At 48.7% G+C, this 20173-nt stretch overlaps 1 protein-coding gene across 1 annotated transcript in view; it reads left to right on the top strand.

Moving 5' to 3' along the window:
* Positions 1 to 20173, top strand: part of ALK (ALK receptor tyrosine kinase) — a 730695-nt gene that overhangs the window by 601355 nt on the left and 109167 nt on the right. Inside the window, exons 7-9 of the mRNA XM_068564150.1 lie at positions 4432 to 4563; positions 11799 to 11930; positions 14278 to 14378. Of these exons, the coding sequence (XP_068420251.1) occupies positions 4432 to 4563; positions 11799 to 11930; positions 14278 to 14378 (365 nt within the window). The remainder of the gene's footprint in view (positions 1 to 4431; positions 4564 to 11798; positions 11931 to 14277; positions 14379 to 20173) is intronic.

The following is a 20173-nucleotide window of genomic DNA, read 5'->3' as shown; positions in this document are numbered from 1 at the left end:
TCCTTGGAATTTATGGGCCCCATAAAAAAAAGAACTGGAGAAGACAGAGCAGTTGTTTTTTGTTGTGCTTCATTAGTTTTGAGTTTGGGCTGGTAGAAGAGATCAGAGTACTAGGCATCCATCTAATTGAATCTCTCACAAGCATAACTAAAGTTCCCTGTGGTATGGAGGAGGCTGGGAGAGGAGATGGGGAGGAGCTGGTAGAAGCAGGGCCTAAGGGGCTGGCTTCTCTGGGCTGTGGCTGTGCAACAGAGAGGTCCTGGGGATAAACACTGGGGCACCCAGAAGGTGGAAGCGGCACGCCCCTGCCACGACTGGACCCCTTCTTTGTCCAGGTTTGGGAGTAAAGGGCAGGGATACTGATTCCCTGCCCTTTCATACCCATTATCACCACTCCTGAGGACACTCATCACCTGGGGAGGGGGGACCCCATAGACAGACACGGTACAAAGGATAGAGAACAAGATGTGAAAATGTGGGTTTCCACCAATCTCTCCAACAATCCATGTAACCACTCTGAGCCTTTGTATTCTCATCTATAAAATGGGCATGATGATAGCTTCAACGGATAATACATAGTGAAATTCAAGTCCCAAATATTGGGGTGGGGAGACCTCTATTACAAGGTACTGGTATAGATTCATGAAGATAAGACTTGATCCCTCCCTTCAAGTCACTTAGAGTTTGGTGAGGAAGACAGGCAGCCAAACGGCTGGTTATAATATAACAGCAGAACGTCTGCCAAGTTAAATGCAAGAAGAAGTAATGTGCTGTGGTAGCCCAGGGGAAAGGACAGTCCATGGATGGGGAAAGAATGGGAGAATCCATGTAAATGTCACAGATGAGGGGGTGAGATCTGTATCCCCATTGCTGAAAGAGGAGGAGTTGGTGGAAGACGTTCCCTGATGAGAGGGCAACCTTAGTAATGAGAGAGCAAACCAAAGACTACGAAAGGCGACCCACACATTACCTACCAACCCCACATGGAACAAATTCTCTAAGGCGCGAAAGAAGAAGAAGAAATCACCAAGGAAAATATGGATAGGTTTGGATTACGTACAACTTTTAAACTCCTAGATATCATTATAAACAGAATGAAAATACACGTAAAATACTGGGGGAAAATGTGAAGCATGTAATAAATAGTTTCACATCCTTATTAATAATCTCGTACAATTCAACAGGAAAACATGAATACCCTAACAGATAAATTGGCAAAAGGAAGTGGGCAATTCCCTAAAACTCAGAGTAAAATAAAGCTAATAACACGTGGAAAAAAATATTCACCCTCGCAATCAAAGAAATACAAATAAAACAGCAGGGAGGTACTTTTAGTTAAAAATAATGATAATATTCAGGGTTGGCCAGGATGTAGTAAGAGGAACATGCATGTATGAACACAGCTGGTGAGAGTGTAAATTGGATTAACTTCTAGAAAGCAATTTGGCCATATGTATCAAGGGCCTTTAAAATGTTTATACCCTTTGATTCAGTAATTCCACTTCTGGGAATCTATCCTATGAAAATAATCTGAAAAGCGGGAGAAAGTTTATGCTCAAAGATACTCTTCAAAGTGTTATTATAAACAATCTAACAATCCAGTCATTGACTGATGTTGAAATAAATTATGGTACATATCACGTAGTATTATAGCCATTAAAAAGTATCCTTATGAGGACTTTTTAAGCCCTTGGAAAAGCTTGTGATATAATCTTAATTAATTTAAGCAACATACATATATGACACAACTATACACACTTTTAAAGCATAGGCCAAAAAAAACGAAAGAGAAATCTACCGAGATGTAAAAAATGACGGCCTCTGGATAGTGGGATTCTGGGCATTGTTTTGTTGATTTTTACCCTGGTTTTGAACTTTAGACAATAGGCATAAATTTTTCAAGTGAAGGAAAGTAAAAGAAACTAAAAGTAAAAGCTCTTTGGGGAATGACAAATAATTGGTACATGAAACGTGCATGTGTTCGTGAAAACACACGATGAGAAACAAGGCCTAATCATAAGGTGTGAATAAAACAGGACACAGCTTACATTTGTTTCCAAGTTGAGGAAATCTTTACAGGAGTTTTATTTGGCTCATGTTTTCTTCGGTCGGGCTGGAAATGAGGGCCGTAAGGTCCTAACTGTATTTCATGATCATGTATAAGGCATAAGAAAAAATACTTTGGAAAATAGAAATCACCAAGCAAAAGTGAAGGAGAATTTTTCTTATTATCCTAAATACCTTGACCTCTTCCTCACTTTACTCCAAACTCTTGCTGCTATCACCAGGTCTACTTTGTACTTTGACTTTCTTGTCACCCTCTTGTCAGAACCCTGTGATTATATTGGGCCCGCCTGGATAATCAGGATAATCTCTCACCTAATGATCCTTAACTTGATCACACCAGTAAAGTCTCTTTCACCACATAAAGTAACATATTCACAGGTTTGGGGGATTAGGATATGGGTATTGGGGGCGGGGCACAGCATTATTCAGCCAGCCACAGAAGCATAACCTAATGTGCAGGGTTTTTGTGAACCCTCCCAGGGCCAGGCACTGGCTAGGGCTGGGAACACAAAGAGACTCAAGCAGCTCAGTGGAGAAGATGGGAGCATACAGGTGTGTTCTATCGCCAGGTTGCAACGAACCAATGCCAGATGGGTCTAGAGCACAGCGTTCACGGGGAGAGACAGAGAGAGGTGAGACCGGAAAGGAAATTTGGGCCCACATCACAAAGGACCTTTAAGAACAGGTTAAAGGGTTTGGATATGATTCCCTGAAGGAAGAAGGGCCGGTGTTTCCCATGCCCAGGAGCTACTGAGAACGCCCAGCCAGGCTGGAGGCTGGTCTGAAAATGCCAGGTAGCCATCCGCCATCAGCTGACAAATTGAGCCTTATCTGGACTGGCCTGTGAAAGAGGACCCAGGGCCACCTCCAACACCCCCTTTCCATAAGATGGAGAGGCCAGCTTTGCAGTCTGGCAAGCTGTGTCTAAATCGCACTTATCAGCTGTGTGACCTTAGGCAAGTCACTTAACCACTCTGACTCCATTTCCCCACTTAGGAAATGGACACTATTAAGACTTGCCTGGCGTCTTTACAGAGCCAGATGGGCTGAGGTATACAGAGGGATTCTAGAAGTAAAGAGGCTGGTCTTGATGTTAGTTTCAGCGCTGTTGGGAACCAGAAAATCATGGAATTTTACAGATCATCTAACCTGGAGAGTCCCACATCACAATCAGCTGTAAGGTTTTATTAAAATAAAATTTAATAAAGAAGAGTCTAATTTCACAGCCAGGGTTAAAGAAGCCCACCCCTCACGTGAGGCCCAAAGAAGCTGTGGGGCTTGGCCAAGTGAGGGTCCTGGTTCATCCTCTCCACCACCCAGCTGAGCATTGAGGTAGGTAGTATGGGGGTGGGGAGATTGTTGAGGCACCAGCTACCATCGGGATAAAGCTAGGAAATAGGACAGAGAGCAAGGCAGCCAGACCTGGGGCGTGGGGATAGGAGGTCAACCCAGGTGGGCCCTGCCTGCTCATCTCCACAGGGGCTGGAGGCTCCCCCATCCCATACCAACCGAGGCTGGGTGTCAGGAGGCACAGTCAGAAACACCAGCCAGGCCCTTGCTAGGCGGTCCCCAGGCAAGGGACCCATTAAGTAGGCAGGCTGGGCCAGGCCAGCTGAAGCTTGGCTCTCTGAGGTCACAGGTTAATAAATTATCATTACTCATCATTCTTGATACAAAAGCAAATATCTGCTAATATGTTCGCTATAAACTGCCCCCTCTCCCTTCCTCCACTGGATAATATGACTTATCTAAGAATTTCAGAACTGGACAAGACCTTGGAAATAGCGTCAAAACCCCTCCTTTTGTAGATGGGGAGACAGGGGGCCAGAAAGAGAAGGAAGAGGTTCAGCATCACACAGCCATTCATGGAGGGGCCGATCCAGGGCCCAGAGCCCTGCTCTTACGATGGCGTTCTTTTCATTTCAAAACAGAAAGTGCTGTGTGTTTTAGTCACTCCAGTGGTGGAATCTGGGCTCAAGAGCATGGGGACGATATACTGGACCAGATATGCCTGCTGGTACCCCAAATTTGACCTTGAGGGGAAAGCTGCCTGTGTGCAGATGAGACTCCACCTGTAGCTGTCCACCTGGCACACTAAAGCCGTGGGCTGGAGGATCCCAAAGTGTTGGGGAACACGGCTCAAACCTCGGGCCACTCCACTACTCACATCGCAGCCAGGGGGCTGGGGGGTTAGGGCTTTGACCTCCTCTTAGCCTCCTGGTGCTGACCCTGGTTTCGGCCAGATTAAAAAGGGGTTGTCTCAGACCTTGAGATGTGAATGGCATGGGAGGGATGCTCTCCCCGCAGCCTTCCCACGGGGCCACCCAAGCTGACCAGTGTCGTGTGTCTCTGTGTGCTCTCCAGGAACATCCCCGGGCTCCAAGATGGCCTTGCAGGGTTCCTTCACTTGCTGGAACGGGACAGTCCTCCAGCTCGGGCAGGCCTGCGACTTCCACCGGGACTGTGCCCAGGGAGAAGACGAGGGCCAGCTGTGCAGTGAGTAGATGAGGCTGCCCCACCCCACCCCACCCATGCCCACATGCCCTCCTTCCCCCACCATCCGAGGCTTGAATGACCTCCCTTACAGCCAGTGCCACTTGTGTCCTTTTGGTGGCAACTTTCAAAAGCTACACAGTCTTCAAAAGACAGGGCTAAGACCCATGGTCTAGAAACAGTATATAATTAAGAACCAAGGAAGATCTTATAAGTTATGCTGTCAACATCCTCATGCATAGAGAAAAGGTGCAGACTAAAGCCCAGCTCTAACGCGACATGAGAAGCCCTCTACGCCTGGACCTCCGTCACGTTTTAAGCCTTTCTTTCATCACCCACCTGCCTCCCTCCTCCTCCCAACCTTCCATGTACCCCAGCTCCAGCCATATCAAACCACCTCTCAGCTCCCTCACACCTCCCTGGCTTTGTTTGTGTCCTATCCCTTCCCCAGAATGCCCTTTCCCATCTTAAGTCACATCTGCTCCTTCAACACTCACCTCAAGAGTCAATCCTTCTGGGAAGCCTCTTCTGACCATTTCCCACAAGTACAGTTGGTTCTTCTTCCTCTGGAACCCGCCCCCCCGAATCCATGCACCGTAACATTCATTACTTTTTAACAGCTTTTTAAAGATATAATTTCATACCATACAATTCACTTGTTTAACGTGTACGATTTAGTGTAGTCACAACTGTGCAACCATCACCACAATCTAATTTTCGAACATTTTTATCACTGCAAAAAGAAACCCCTCGCAATCTCTCCTCATTTACCTCCAATCCCTCCCCCCCTCGACCCCCTCACCCACTGCCTAGCCCTAAGTAACCACTAATCTACTTACTGTTTCTACAGATGGGCATTTCATATAAATGGAATCATGTAATATGTGGTCTTTTGTGATTAACTTCTTTCACTTAGCATAATGTTTTTGAGGCCCATCCGTGCTGTAGCATATATCAGTACTTCATTCCTTTTTATCGCCAAAGGATACTTCATTGTATGGCTGTACCACATTCTGTTTATCCATTCATCAGTGGATGGGCATTTGGGTTGTTTCCACTTTTTGGCTCTTATGAAAAACGCTGCTGTGAACATTCATGTATGAGTGTTTGTATAGACAGATGTTTTCATTTCTCTTGGAAATGAAATTTCCTACCTAGGAGTAGAATTGCTGGGTCAGATGGTAACTCTATATTTAACATTTTGAGGAACTTCCAAGCTATTTTCCAGAATGGCTATACCATCTGACAGTCCCACCAGTATTCTGTAAGGATTCCCATTTCTCCATATCCTCATCAAAACTTACTATTTATCCGCTTTTTTATGTTAGCTGTCCTAGTGGGTGTGCATCCGTCACATTTCATGGAGGTGGCTTCCATGTCTCTCTCCCTCACTGTGGACAGAGGGGGCCTGGTACTCTTCCCCATACCAAGATCTCAAAGGATTTCTGGCACAGCATAGGTGCTCATTGACTCTTTGTTGATTAAAATGAATAAATGGGTTGGGAAACCTGGGTTCCCTGGAGGAAACAGGTTGCCGAGGTCGCACTGGTAGTCAGGGCCAGAGTTAGACTCCCAGCCCAGCGCTCCCTCCACTTGAACACAGTGTTCTCAGCTGCTCCCTGGCAAGGAGTAAACACTCTGGAAGTTTTTTCCAGGGCAACCACAGACACTTCTAGAACACATATATAATGAGCTAAAAAGTGAGCTAGATCCTGGAGCAGGGACAAGTAAGACGGCATCTGTCCTCGTAGTGCTGTAAATCCAACACAGGGGCAGGGAGTGAAACAAAGGTGTTGTGGTTGGGAAAGGATGCAGCAGCCTGGGGTGCTGTGGAGCTCGGACACCCAACAAATGCCCCTCCCCTCAGATACACCGGCCCCAAGATGCTGTGACCTGCCAAGTAGCTTTTAAGAAGGTAACAGTGGCCCCCAGGTCATTTGGAGGACAGATCTTCCCTTAGGGGAAGAAAGGTTTTATTTATTCCCTTTTAAATGAAGCTATAAAGAAATGCATTCTTCAATTTGAAAATCGTCCTTTTTATACAAAACTTTCCAATGAAGTTTTCCAATAATCATGGAATAGTGGTTGTTCAGATAAAACTCGGTAAAGAGTTGCAGGTAAGCCCTTTGCTCGTTCCACACTGTTCTGCTCCTGGCTTCCTCTCGGAGCTCTCACTACACACATGGACCAAGAGGAAGTTAGGCCTGCCCATGTTGCCTTGGACGGGGACCTGTCTGTGTGTCTCTCTAGTTATTTGTCTCTATAGTATTTCCAGCAGTGCCTCTGAGCTGTGTGACTTTGCTTTGGCCTTTTTAAAGTTTTTGATACCCACTTCCCAGCTGAGACATGGGTCAGGAAGTCCATGTCCTGATTTACAACTGGGAAAACGAAAGCGCAGAGAAGGTAATTGATTTGTCCAGGGTCACACAGCATGTCAGGAACAGATCCATGATTAGAGCTTGGAGCCTGCAGGATCCAGCCCATTATTGTGGACTTAGGGCACTTTCCCACCATTTCGGGGCTTGCCATTAATGCCTTTTCAGAGCCAACTCCAAGCTTGAGGGCAGCCTGGTTCCAGTAAGGAAGGCAGGCGCCTGGAGCCCAGAAGGCTTTTCAGCCACACTTGAAAAGCTGTTCTGACCAGCTGTCAGAATGACCACTCCACCCTGAAGAACACCCCCATGGAGCTCTTTGCTACAGAAGTCGGTTGATAGAAGGGAAGTTCAATTAGAAGGAGGATTATTCCAATCTTTTTGCCACTCTGATCTTGGCAGTACTCTTAGTAAATATCCTTTTCCTTTTTTGGGTACCCCACTCTCTCTGGCATTTTTGCTGTTTTCCCTACCACACTGGCTGATGTTGATTCTGGAAACCATCCCCATGAAAATAATAACAACAATAATAATAGTAACAGCTAACATTATTGAGTATTTTCTATATGCCAGGAGCTGCACCAAACACTCTTCATGCATTAACTTATTTCACCCTCACAGCAATCCTATGTGATGCTATTATGCCCATCTTACAGATGAGGAACCAGAATACTCCATGATCAGACTGTTAGCCAGTGGCTGAGCAGTGATTCAGACCCAGTCTGATTCCAAAGCCCATGCTCTTAATCACTGCAAGCCAGATTCACTTGTTTCGTGAGTTTCCAGCAGTTTCTAGCACAGCCTTCGCTACATATCTACCCAGGACGAAGGGACCAGGAAAAGGCAGGGAAAGTCCAGGGCTCTTCTGGGGGATACTCAGATCATTCGTCTCCACCCTCTAGGCCTCACTTTCCTCATTTCTAATATGAATTGGAACATGATGCCCGCTGACGTGCTGATGCCCATGATGCATTAAGGACAATGCTCTTGACCTCACTTGGTCCTTCCCAGGTGGTCTGGAACCTGTTAGAACATTTTCTCTGAGCAGTGGTCACTTTAAGCCTGTTGGGGATGTCCAGGTCTTCTAAGGAACCCCCATGAGGGTCAGTAATCTTGAGCGAGAGTTTTCAACCAAAAACTGCCATGGCTGGAATTTGGAGGGGAAAAGTAGGTTGTATCCTGTCAACTCCCAGCCTCAGCTCCCCACATTTTCCCTAGAAGGAATTACACGCACACACTAGAGCTTCATTCAGATTATCAGACTCAACCTTGTGGGACATTTCTGGCTGGGATAAGTAGGGGACCTGAAATGGAGGTGGTACTGCCCTTGTCCTTCTCCATCCAATCCGTTCACACCCCGTCCTCCAAGCCCACACACCATACACCGTACACCTTCTCTTTCTAATTAAACATTGCCGATCCATGTTTACATCCCAGGTTGCTGTAACCCACTGAAGGGTGTCTTCAGGGTTCCCTGTGTGTCCTGAGCAATGGCCTCGATGACATGCAGTGCCCCAGAAAAGGGTCAGGTGGCCCCGCTTCATCCCTTGGATGGGTCATTGACTCACTCGCTATTGCAGGCAGCTCAGTCCCCCTCCACGTACTCAGTAATCTCATCGGTTTGGTGGGGATACTCTTCCTATCAGGCAAAAACAGGGGTTTTTTTAAGTTTACTTCTTTATTGTAAAATAAAACATGTTGGTTGTAAAACATTTGGAAAATCAAAAAAGTACACAGGAGAAAATAATTATTGCCCATAATCCTCCCTCTCAGACATTCAGAGAGATAACCATAATATTTTGATGTATTTCTTCTAGCACTTTTCCCATGACTCTATATTTCCAAGGAAATGTATAACACATATTCATCAAAAATGTTAACAGAGTTGTCACACAGGAAGGAAAGGAAGTAGTGTCATTTGGCCTGGAGTTTATACTTGGCAGCTCCTGGCAGCTGCTGCTAAGGTCACATCTCTATGACTCTATCAATTTGTGTCTCTTAGAGTGGAATCAGGTGTCATAAGTGCCAAATGTTGTGGGACTGATTGACCCACACACAGCCGATTTGGCCATCCAGCCAACAAAATAACTGGCTGCAGCCCAAGAAAAGGGTGGGTTAGAGCAGCTTCTCAGACATTAAGGTGCAAAGGAGTCACCTGGAGAGCATTAAAAATGCAGATTCTGATTCAGTAGGTCGGGAAGTAGGGACCTGAGATTCTGCACGTCTAACAGTTTCACAGGTGATGCAGATGTGACTGGTCCCTGGACCACATTTTGAGTGGCAAAGGGTTAGGGGACTGAACCCACTCCCATTTCATTCAGCAAATAAGTATTTAGGTCCTACAGTGTGCCAAGCACTGAGTAGGTGATCAAAGGGGAAGACACCTTAGACGCGACACTGAGCGCCAACACTGCTCAGCAGTGGACTTCACAGCAATTTCCCCAACCCGGCCTGATCTGCCAAGGGCTTGGTGCTGGTACCCACCCCACCATCATCCTCAGGACTGGTCTTGCTGAGCACATGCCCTGATGTGCTTGCAGTGTTGGAAATCCTCTCAGCACTCCTGCCCACCCTTCAGGATTTTAATTGGCACGTAAATTGCCCGTTGACCTAACTATTTTTGCATACCTCATCTCCTTGTATTCAGTCAGCCAAAAAGAAAGGGGCTTGCAGTCCCAGCTCACCCTGGACCCTGTGTCAAGCTGGGACAAGGACGGGCCTCCAGAAGGTGGAGAGTGCCAGTGACTTTCCTCGTTCCTGTCCCAGCGGGAGGCACAGGCATTTCCAGAGAGGCAGCTGAGGGGCCTGTCTCTGCCCCCTTGGGCAGTGTTGGCAGTTTCAGCCTCTCTCCTGCTGATAAGTTTCCCTGTCCCGGGTATGAATGATCATTAATAATGCCACCGCCACTCTGTTTGCTCAACTCCGTTTGCAGAATGTTTCCACACTCTCTCCCTTACTTTGTCCTCAAAACAGCCCTGTGAAATATACAATAATCTTACCCCACTGTATAGATGAGGGAGCTGAGGCTCTGAGGAAGGAAGTGACCTACCTGAGGTCACAGAGCAGAAAGCAGTGAGGCCAGGACCAGAGCCCAGGTGTCCGGTGCTGATGAGGTACCAACACCCATAAGTCAGGCTAAGTTCTCTGCCTCTACCTCCTAAAAGGGTAAGGAGGGAATGATACGCTGTGCAGGACCCAGCTGAGCCCTGCCTCTTCCTTCTACCAGGGGCCCATTGCCTGCTGGAATCTTCCATCACGGTCTTCAGTTTAAAGCACATGTGTGAAGGACGCTTTGTGGAAGGTCACTTCCAGCTACCAGTTAGTTTTTGCTAAGAAGTGAATGTGAGATCCCTTGAGGGGGGCATAAAAAATAAAATAGAAAGATCTCCTTAGCTTTTGGATTTTTAATCAGGGGAACATGCGGCACTTGCGGGGGGGATGATTTCTTCAGGGGGGTATAAATGGGAAGAGATGCTCAAAGTCAGTGACAGCCTGTTTTAATTTATAATTCTGCCTCTGTTTGAAATGCACAGAGAATCAGGGAGAAATGAGTAATAATTCACTAAGGTGCTGTCACAGCCAGGAAGCGGTAGGGCCGTCTTTGTCAGCCTGCTGCTGCCAAGAAGGCTGAGACAGAGGAAGGACACTGAGAGCGGTGGGTCTGGCTCGAGAGCTGCTGTGTGGAGACAGGCCTGGCCGGGGCTGTTGGGTACTATCAGGGTAGCCTGGAATGGCCCACTAGCTCCTCGGGGCTGAGAGCCTTCCCTGCAGCCATTCTCCGAGTAAACTGGAGCAAGGGAGCTCTCTCTACCCCTCTCCTGTCCTCCTCCTTCTGTGGGCAGTGGGGAAATATATGGTCTATAGAACTGACTGTGGCCTCTTTAATGGGACCCAAGGTCGGGCTGATGTAGAGAAAAGCGTAACAGGGCCCTTTATGCTGAGCCAACAGATGATATAAAGAGGCCCCAGGGACTGGGATTGCTTAGTCAGGATAGGCTAGGTTATGCAGCAGTAATAAACCATCCCCAGATTTCAGTGGCTTAACATAACATTTACGGTACCTGTCCACTAAGGGTTGGGGTGGGAGGGGCCTCTACCCCATGGGATCTCTCCTGCTGGCAGAAGCGCCACCATCATGCAGCAGCGCCCCCAGGAATGAGAACTCTCCTTGGCTGCTTTAGCAGAAGAGAGTCTGAAAATTACACCAGGGCTTTTCACAGCCTCAATCCACAGGAGATGCACAACACTTCCACTCACATGTCATTGGCCAGAACTAGCCATGTGGCTTCACTTAACTGCAAGGGGGTTGGGAAATAAAGGGGAGCAAATAGATAGTTTTGAGCAATATGTGTCTCTGCACACAGGGGTGATCTGAGGGACCCAAACCCACCAACCCCCAGCCAACACTACCACTGCCACCACCACATTCTTATCATTGTGCCATTAGAAATGTATTTCAGTGAGTTACACACTGGCTTTTCTAGGATCATGTTCATGGTGGATCTGTATAAAGAGCACAGAATTTAAAAGCAGAAGAGCTGGGTTCAAATCCCAGCTGGGTTACCTGTTGGCTGTGTGACCTTGGTCAGGTTGCTTAACATCTCTGAGCCTCTGCTTTTTCATATATAAATCTGGGTTAACAATACCCCATATTATTATTTTCTGAAGATCAGAAAAGTATAAACCAGCACATGTGCAAGTTAGGGATTGGGCTTCTCTTCACTATGAGCATGATTAGATACTGAGGGTCTGGCTGGGGAGCTATCATCAACGAGGATGGTCATGCCTGGCTAACTTTACTTGCTGTTGGCATATTTTGCCTTTAGCAGTCCTGGAAATGACTGAACCCCTGTGCTCTCCCTGAAGGTAAACTCCCTGCTGGTTTTTACTGCAACTTCGAGGATGGATTCTGTGGCTGGACCCAAAGCTCACTGTCACCCCACACGCCCCAGTGGCAAGTCAGGACCTTAAAGGATGCCCGGTTCCAGGACCACCAAGGTACCACCCTCTCTTCCCTTCCCCTGGTGCCCACCTGGCCAGACAATAGACTTGGGGCACCACCCCAGAGACACCTGACCTCCCCCGAGGACCTGCCCTGGGGTACACCTACACAATTCCCTCTTCACACTCTCTTGAGCATTCGAATGATTAAATCAAGCCAAGGCTAATGTCACCTTTTGATCCTTAAAATGAGAACTTTGATCAAGGATTAGCTGAAAGATAAGAATAAAAGCAACAATAATAATAATCCATTCATTTAACAAGTGTTTGTTGAAACCTACTATGCATCAGGCACAGAACTCCTTGAGAGATAAGGAAAACTGTAGCCCCTTTTATGACTGGGGAGGCTGAGGCTCAGGGAGGCCCTTGTGTCGTTTGCCCCAGAACTGTGCCCTGGGAACCTTGCCCCACATCTAGACCATTGCCTGCGGCCCACCTTCCTCAATCATACCCCGCCCCCACCCACATCCAGCTGAAGCTGGCAACTCCCACGCTCCCCTCATTAGACTCCATCCTCTCACGGCCCCTGCTTGACTGCCAGAGGGGCGGAGGGCCTCCACACACCCAAGAGATGCCACCCACACTGGGCTGGGCTGACTCCACGCCTGGAGGAACTGGCCTCGGGATCAGAGGAACTTGGCCTGGCCTTGGGATCAGAGGAGGTCTGTGAGGCCAGCATATCTCCAAGAGCTGGGCTACTGGAGAGGCCAGACCATCCAGCCATGGGCCTATCCTTGGTCTGTTCCCAACGGCTAGACCTGAGCAGGCCCTGGGGCCCACTTCTCTGCAGGATGGCGGGCAGGGGGGTCTCTCTCGCTTCCCCTCCTCTCCCTTCCCCTCCCCTGTATTTACCTGCTCTTTGTGGAGCTAGAGTCCCTTGTACCAAAATTTCTCTCTTTCCAAGCAAAGATCATACATCCTACAGATTCCTTTAAGAATTAATAATAATGATAAATTTGAGAGAAGACAATGTCCAGATCAACCACTGAGGATCTCAGAGCCCGTGCAGTTCTGTCCTCGGTCCCCGGAGCTGGCTGCATCTAGTGAGTTGGCTTTGGTCCCCGTTATAAAGGAGGCTGAGTTATTGCACCACGGGGGAGTGCTGCAGGGCCCTCCCCAGAGGTGGAGGCCAAGAGCTCCTGCTTCTCCCCCCGGCCTCCTCACCGCTCTGCCTCCTCCTCAGCGCCCTGTCTGTAGGAGCAGAGAAGACAAACAGCTCAAAGCTAGACGTGATCTTCACATCTCTGCTCTGATAGTCGCTGACAGCACCCGTAACAAAGAAATGTCCAGCCCTGTTGAATACCTCTGGTGACAGGGCTCTCACTGCCTCCGAAAGTAGCCCTTTCCATTGTTTAACAGGTCAGAATCAAACACCGCTTTTCTTCGTCGAGCCCCACCCCTCTGTAAATTCTACTCATTGGCCCTGATTTCTGTCTCCTGGAACCCCACAGAACTGAACTATGCCCTCTCCCACAGAGGCAGCCCTTCAGATATTTGAAGACAACCATCATGACCTACCGACCACGAAAGGCCTTCTCTCTCCAGGGTCACATAATCCCAGCCACTTGATTTTTCCTCAAGGATGGGCAGGGTGCTTTCTAAGATTTCTGGCCTGGCTGAGTTGCTCTGCTCTGGACCCACCTGAATTTGTTACTTGGTAGTAACTCTATAAAGACTTTGCTAAGAGAGAAAAATAGAAATGAAGGACTGAAGTCCTACTTGGGGTTCTCTGAGGCCCCTAAAAAGTCGTGGGCTCACTCTGGCCCCATCTCCATAGCACCTACCATCTACAAAATACTCCTGGAGGTTTGCAGATGCTTCTTCCCACCACCACGTGGGGCTGGGGCTCATGTTCTGCCAGGTTTTCAGGCAGGTCAGTGCTTAGAAAACAATAAATGAGTCTTCCTGGTCAGGGCATGGGGCACAGGATGACCTGGGCTCTGGAGAGGGGAGAAGACAGTGAAGGTTTAGAGGCCATTGGAGGGCAAAGCGCTGGCATGACTGGAAACGGGGGGCAGGGGTGGGCCTGGGGGAGTCCAGCATACTTCAGGCTGCTCCCGGGCTAGGGGCTAAAGCTGGTGACCTTGGGAGATCAAGGATGCAGTAACCCAGACGTACGGTGCTGGGACATTGCAGGCCATTTGGAATGAAGACCTTTGCATGAGCCAAGTTTTGTAGACAGCGATCAGCAGGCTGTCTTATCCATTAGAGGCGGCAGGAAACCTGTATCCTTAGAGATGTCCTGAGGCTAGAGAAGCATGGGGCAGGGCCCGTTAACCCTGCACCCCGAGGCCCTCCAGTGCGCGAGGATGGTGCATCTTTGACTCTTTTCCTCTCTGCCCAGGTCACGCCCTGTTGCTCAGCACCACTGATGCCCCCACCTCTGAAAGTGCTACGGTGACCAGCGCTACGTTTCCTGCACCGATGAAGAACTCTCCGTGCGAGGCAAGTCTCAGTGTTCCTCTAGTTCTCTGCCTTCTCCTCCCACCTCTGGGCACTTCCAGATGAACCCACACAGATGAGCAAAGTAGCCTGATGGTCGGGCTGCTTGTTATCTTGCAGGAGGACAAGAGGGCCATTTGAGCCAACTTCTTGGCAGACAGTACCCACCAACGTGGTAAAGTCCCATCTGCAGAGAATCTTACCTTAAACACCATACTCAGCTTCACTGAACTATTTGCAGTAGGACCTTGATTTAAACAAAACCAAAAAATATTTCCAAGGCATAGCAGGGGAGGGTAACAGCGACTTTCTACAGAATCCTTTTTTAAAATGTCAGTCTCTTATAATACATTTTAAATATTATAGAACATCAAAACTTTGACTTACATAAATTTCTCTAAGGCATCAATGGCATTCAGTGAGGTACCTCCAGAGCCACTTAACCAAATGGTTCGTGTAGCTGTTACCTCTTTAGTGTGAAGACTGAAGGTGCCATTAACACAAGGTCACATTCTCTAGGGACCAGGAGATGTGCTTAGACCCCAACAGGGCCCATTGATTAAGCTCGTGGACTCTGGAATCAACTACCTAAGTCCAAGTCAGGTTCCATCACTGACTGGCTGTACAATTTGTTTGATCAGCTAATAACCTCTCAGGGCCTCAGTTTCCCCACCTGGAAAGTAGAGACAATAAGAGTGCCTACCCCAAGGAGGTGAGGCTTAAATAGGTTAGCATATGTAACGGGCTTATCACAAGGTCTGGCACAACGTAGGTACTACAATAGTTAACCAACAGTCTCTGGTACCCTGTATAATTATGCAAAGGAGAAAGGGGGAGGAGGAAGAGGACTTTAGCCAAAAACCTGCCTCCACGCTCTTGGAGAGCCGGGCCGTGCCTGTGCTTCTTTGCACTCCCACCAAGCACTGCGTCAACACCTTGCACACAGTAGAAAGCCAGCACAGAGTTTAGATTTGGTCTGTCCTCTCTTTCTGGAAACTCACAGGAGAAACTCCTTTCTGACGTCATTTCAGGAATAGCTCTGTGCCCCCTTGGAGCAATTTGTTCCCTTTGAAATAGTGGGCATTGTGAAACTGACCAGGTTCGCTTCCCCTCTGCAGGGCTGCTAGCAATCCCAGGCGGGTGGGGCTTTGACCAGCAGAGATGCAGGAAAGAGCCTTCCCCTGCTTAGGGGTACAGGCAAATTCAAGCCCTCCAGGCTTTTTGTGAAATAAAAACCCACAAACATAAAGAAAAAGGAGAATGGAAAAGATGTATCAATGATTTTTTTTTTAATCAGAAGAATGGTCAGATTAAATCTGAGGCTTTACCCAGTAAGCAAATAGGAGTTCATGATGTGTAGTTTGTAGCAGTCTTACTCCTGGTTCAATTTTTTTTTATTTTTTTTAATTTTTTTTATTTTTGGCCGTGTTGGGTCTTCGTTTCTGTGCGAGAGCTTTCTCTAGTTGCGGCAAGCGGGGGCTACTCTTCATCGCGGTGCGCGGGCCTCTCACTATCGTGGCCTCTCTTGGTGCGGAGCACAGGCTCCAGACGCGCAGGCTCAGTAGTTGTGGCTCACGGGCCCAGTCGCTCCGTGGCATGTGGGATCTTCCCAGACCAGGGCTCGAACCCGTGTCCCCTGCCTTGGCAGGCAGATTCTCAACCACTGCGCCACCAGGGAAGCCCCTGGTTCAATTTTATAACTCTACATTTGCCCCATCTTCCTTACCCTCTCCTAGTTTATGTTATCTGACTAGGTTTTGTGTATCTCTGTGAAGCACCTTAAATCCTTTCTTGAAGAAGTCAGGGCACAAATAAATAGATTCATTATGTTAAATTGTATTTGAGAAACCACGCTCTCCGGTGCAGATGATGGAATTACTCAGTCATCATTGATATTTCTCGGGTGCCTCAGAGCAGCACCTAGAAAGGGAGGCTTCTTAAGAGGAAATCTAAATGAGGAGAGTTGGTTGGCCCATCTGAGAGGTGAGGGGGATCCTTAAAAGCATTTCATCTTTAAATTTATTCTTCACTGGATTTAATATGAGGCTGATTTCAGAAAAAGAAATGTCAAGGTAAAACTGATATTTTTCTAATACTTCATCATTTCTCTAATAACCTTTGGGTTGATCAATAGCTTAAACAGGTGTTTTGTTTTACCAGCCTGTTCTATTATTCCTCCAGTCACATTTGCTCTGGGCTGTTTCTGCTATTTCCTGCCCTTTTACAGAACTTGGGTCAGCTCAGGGAGTTGAAGGGAAGGCAATGAGTCCATTCCGCCATCAGCTCACAGTTATTTCGCATTCAGGTTTCAGACTATTCATCTCAGGCTGATGGGTCTTTGAATTCCCAACGTTGGGGGAAATGTTTTCATCAGAAAAATAAATGACCAAAATAGAAATATGCATTTCCAGGTTCGTAAGCCCTGCCATCTATTTCACTCGAATCCTAAATGCAGAAGGCAGGAAGTTGATTTCCATCTCTCCGGCTGGCTGAATGTCAGCGACGGGGAAACAGATGTTGCATTGCTGTGTGAGACTGTGTGAGGTTAAGCCCCCAGCCCTAAAGAGGCCTCCGATGGCTGTGGGGCTCCAGTGCAGGAAGGTGGACACTGGCTAGAGCCAGGGGTGAAGGCCTCTGATGAGGGGCGGGCCCACGGGAACAGGTGGCTGGCTGAGCTGAGCTCCAGGCTGACACCCACCACTGAGCATCTTCTCTAAACCCTAACAGTCCTGGTCCATGGCCTCCAGGGAGTTGAAGTAATTGCAGAATAGCTCAGAATACTCCAAGAAACCCCACAATCATCAGTGGATTCCATAGGGGAACTGGTGTCGCCTTCGATGCCTTTCCTTGAAAATCTAGCTGTAAGCGAACTAGTAGGCCTAGGTTTCTCCAGCTGCAGTCACTTGGAAAACATGACAAATGCAGATTCTTGGGACCCACCCCAGACTTCCTGAATGACATAAATGACAGGGGCCCGGGGATCTGCATTTTCAAACCCCACACTTGGTGATTTGGATGCACATTGAAGCTTAAGAGTGACTGGCCATCGGCGTCCTTGCCAGTTGTGACCGAAATTCATTCTGAGCCCACGCTGAGAGTTACCCTCCATTACCTGGGACTCCAAAGAGTGTGGTGTAATTTGCCTTTTAGAAAGACGAGTCAGAGAAGGGGGCAGAAATGACGGGGCGGGGGACAGACGTGGTGGAGACAGAAGGGGCTGGGAGAGCGCCTCTCAGAGCCCGCGTGGAGCCGGGTCAGGTGCCCACCGACGACGGAGACAGAGCCAGGGTGTGTCTTTGTGCCAACCAGCTTCCAGAGCACTCGGAAGCCTTCCAGCTCCGGCCTCCTCCCTCCAGACCCCCGCAGCACCGCAGCCAGCCGCCTCTCTTGGTGCACACGCCGCATCCACCACGGCCTGCACGCTTTCACGAGGGGCTTGAATATTTAAAGACTTCCGCCCAGCCCTGCCCCGCCCACCTACCACCAGCTATTCCCTGCGGGAAAGTGAGGCACCACTTACGATACATTCCGATTTTATTTTATTTTTATTTTGCTGAGCTCCAGTTCAAATAATTAAAGTTGCCACTGGGGAGGGGAGCCTCGCGGTGGCTTTCCTGCGCTCGCTTGCTGTCAGAACTGCTCGCCTCCGCTGTGGCTGGGAGACACACTGGGATGTGTCTAGCGTTGCAGCTGCTGGTAATAAAAAGGACGGGAGAGTGGCAGGGGCCGTCTCCGCCCCTCCCCTGCCTTTCTCGCACATCCTAGAAGCCTGAGTGTCTCAGCAAGCCCGGTGGGGCTTGAAGTTCTATTTTATTTTAATAGCCAGCCTGTGACTAGAATATCTTAAACCATGTTCTCAGGACAGAGCAAGGCTGCGGGGGTGGGAAATGGGCTTCCCTCAATCTCCTCCGCCCTCCAAAACATGGAAGTAGTTTTTCATCTACGAGCTGCAGGAATGAAAGGGACACAGGAAGTGGCACGTGAGCCACTTAATTTGTGGTGACAACCTAGGGCAGGCCAGTTCCCGGCTACTGGTTTTCTGATCTTGCCAAAGCTGCCACCACCTCTGACCTCTCCCTGCACACATGTACGAACACGCAGACACACACACTCTAGGGCTGGAACACAGCCGGTCCTTTCTACTCCTGGCATGAGCCCTGTAGCGATAAAAGCTTTCATTAGCGGCTAGGAGCTGCTGAGATGGGAGCAGAGGCGACCAGATGGGCTCCTCCATGTCGGCATAGGCTCTCTGGCCTGCAGGGAAGGAGACCTCCACTCCGTGTCATTAAAAGCAGCAAATGTGGCCAGAGGAACGTGGGAGAGGAGCCTGGCATCTGGAATTGCCTTCTGCCACCTGTTAAGTTCTGCTCAAAGCCCTGCTGAGAAGGAGCCCGCTACGCAGGCAGGGCCCCCAAGGCTGGAGGCTAGGGAGTTTTTCAGCGAATTGCACTCTGGTTGATTGTGTAAGGCTTTCCAGGCTGCTGGTGACCATGCCTGGACACAGGGCCCATCCTTTCCCAGGGATTTGGCTGGTGGGGCATTCTCCAGCATCCCGGTGTAACCCACAGTGAGTGTCATGGCTGTGTTGATGGGGCTTAGTCAAGCTGGCCTCACTCCCTCCCCATGGGCAGACAAACAGGACTTCCAGATAGGAAGAAGAGAGGAACTTCGTGACTCCTGTGTTTTAACAGTTTATTAAATTCAATAGCAAAATCCCCCTTGGAAAGGCAAAAAAAAGGAGAATAAGAGTAATAATAATTCCTCTAGGATGGCTTGAGGTAGAAAAAAATACAAAAGCTGAATGGCTCTTCCTTTGTCAGCCCCACCAAACCCTCGACAAGCAGGAGCTAAAGACGCTAAGAATACTCTATGCAGCTCACTTTCTGGAGCAGATCCTAGGTGTCAGGGACTGCCTCGCCCGTGATCTGGGTCAGGGTTCATGCAGGGCTGCCCAGGGGATGGAGCATTCCATCTGTTCAGGACAGGAAAGAAATGTACCCAGAGATGCACAGCCAGTACATACAAAATCAGCATCAAACTCAGGCCTTATGACTTCAAGCCTCGTGCTCTTTCTGTCACATTGCCCTGCCCCCGGCAATGGTGGTACCTTCTCGGTTTCTGGGGAGTTGATGTGGGCCTCAGAAGCATCCCTGAGGACTGGCATGGCTCTCACCTAACCCAGAGCCCTCACCCTACCTCACCATAGATTCCTCATCTCCAGAGGCAGGAAGGAAATTCATACCATTTTGTAGCAGACTAGTTACCCACTTTGCCTCTCCTCAAGCTGGGACTAGTTGCTGGGTCTAATTCCTGAGCAACCAAGGGGACACTGCCACTCACCTGTGGGACTCAAATGTTATTTGTGCCTTGTATGTGCCTTGTTCTCAGCCCCACGTGCTCTCACTTATTTTAGCAAATCAGGAAGGAGAAGCTACCCCAAGAGACCTCATGAGCTTGATCCTGAATAAGGCTGTCATTTCCTGGATTCATTCCACATTCTGCCTAGAACGTGGGCCCACCTGGGGAGAAGGAAACTTCACCCTTCCCTTCTCCCTACGTACCATCCTCCCCTGTGTCTCAGCTGAGTGCTGACTGGTGGAAGAACAAGCAGTTTCTTCCAGAGTCCACCTAGGACGGCCTCTGCCTTGTGTGGCCAAGCAGTGCTGCACAAACACTTTGTGGTGGCTGCAGAAACCCTCTTTGTAAATAGTTAGGGCTCAATGCCAAGCTAGGGGGGATTCTGGGGCAACACCATCCCTAGCTCCCCTCCCACGAGCCTGAGCACCTTTGCACGGTGT

The sequence above is a fragment of the Eschrichtius robustus genome, chromosome 15 (assembly GCF_028021215.1).
Source record: "Eschrichtius robustus isolate mEscRob2 chromosome 15, mEscRob2.pri, whole genome shotgun sequence".
In the NCBI taxonomy this organism is placed as follows: domain Eukaryota; kingdom Metazoa; phylum Chordata; class Mammalia; order Artiodactyla; family Eschrichtiidae; genus Eschrichtius; species Eschrichtius robustus.
This window is presented reverse-complemented; position numbering and strand designations above follow the sequence as displayed.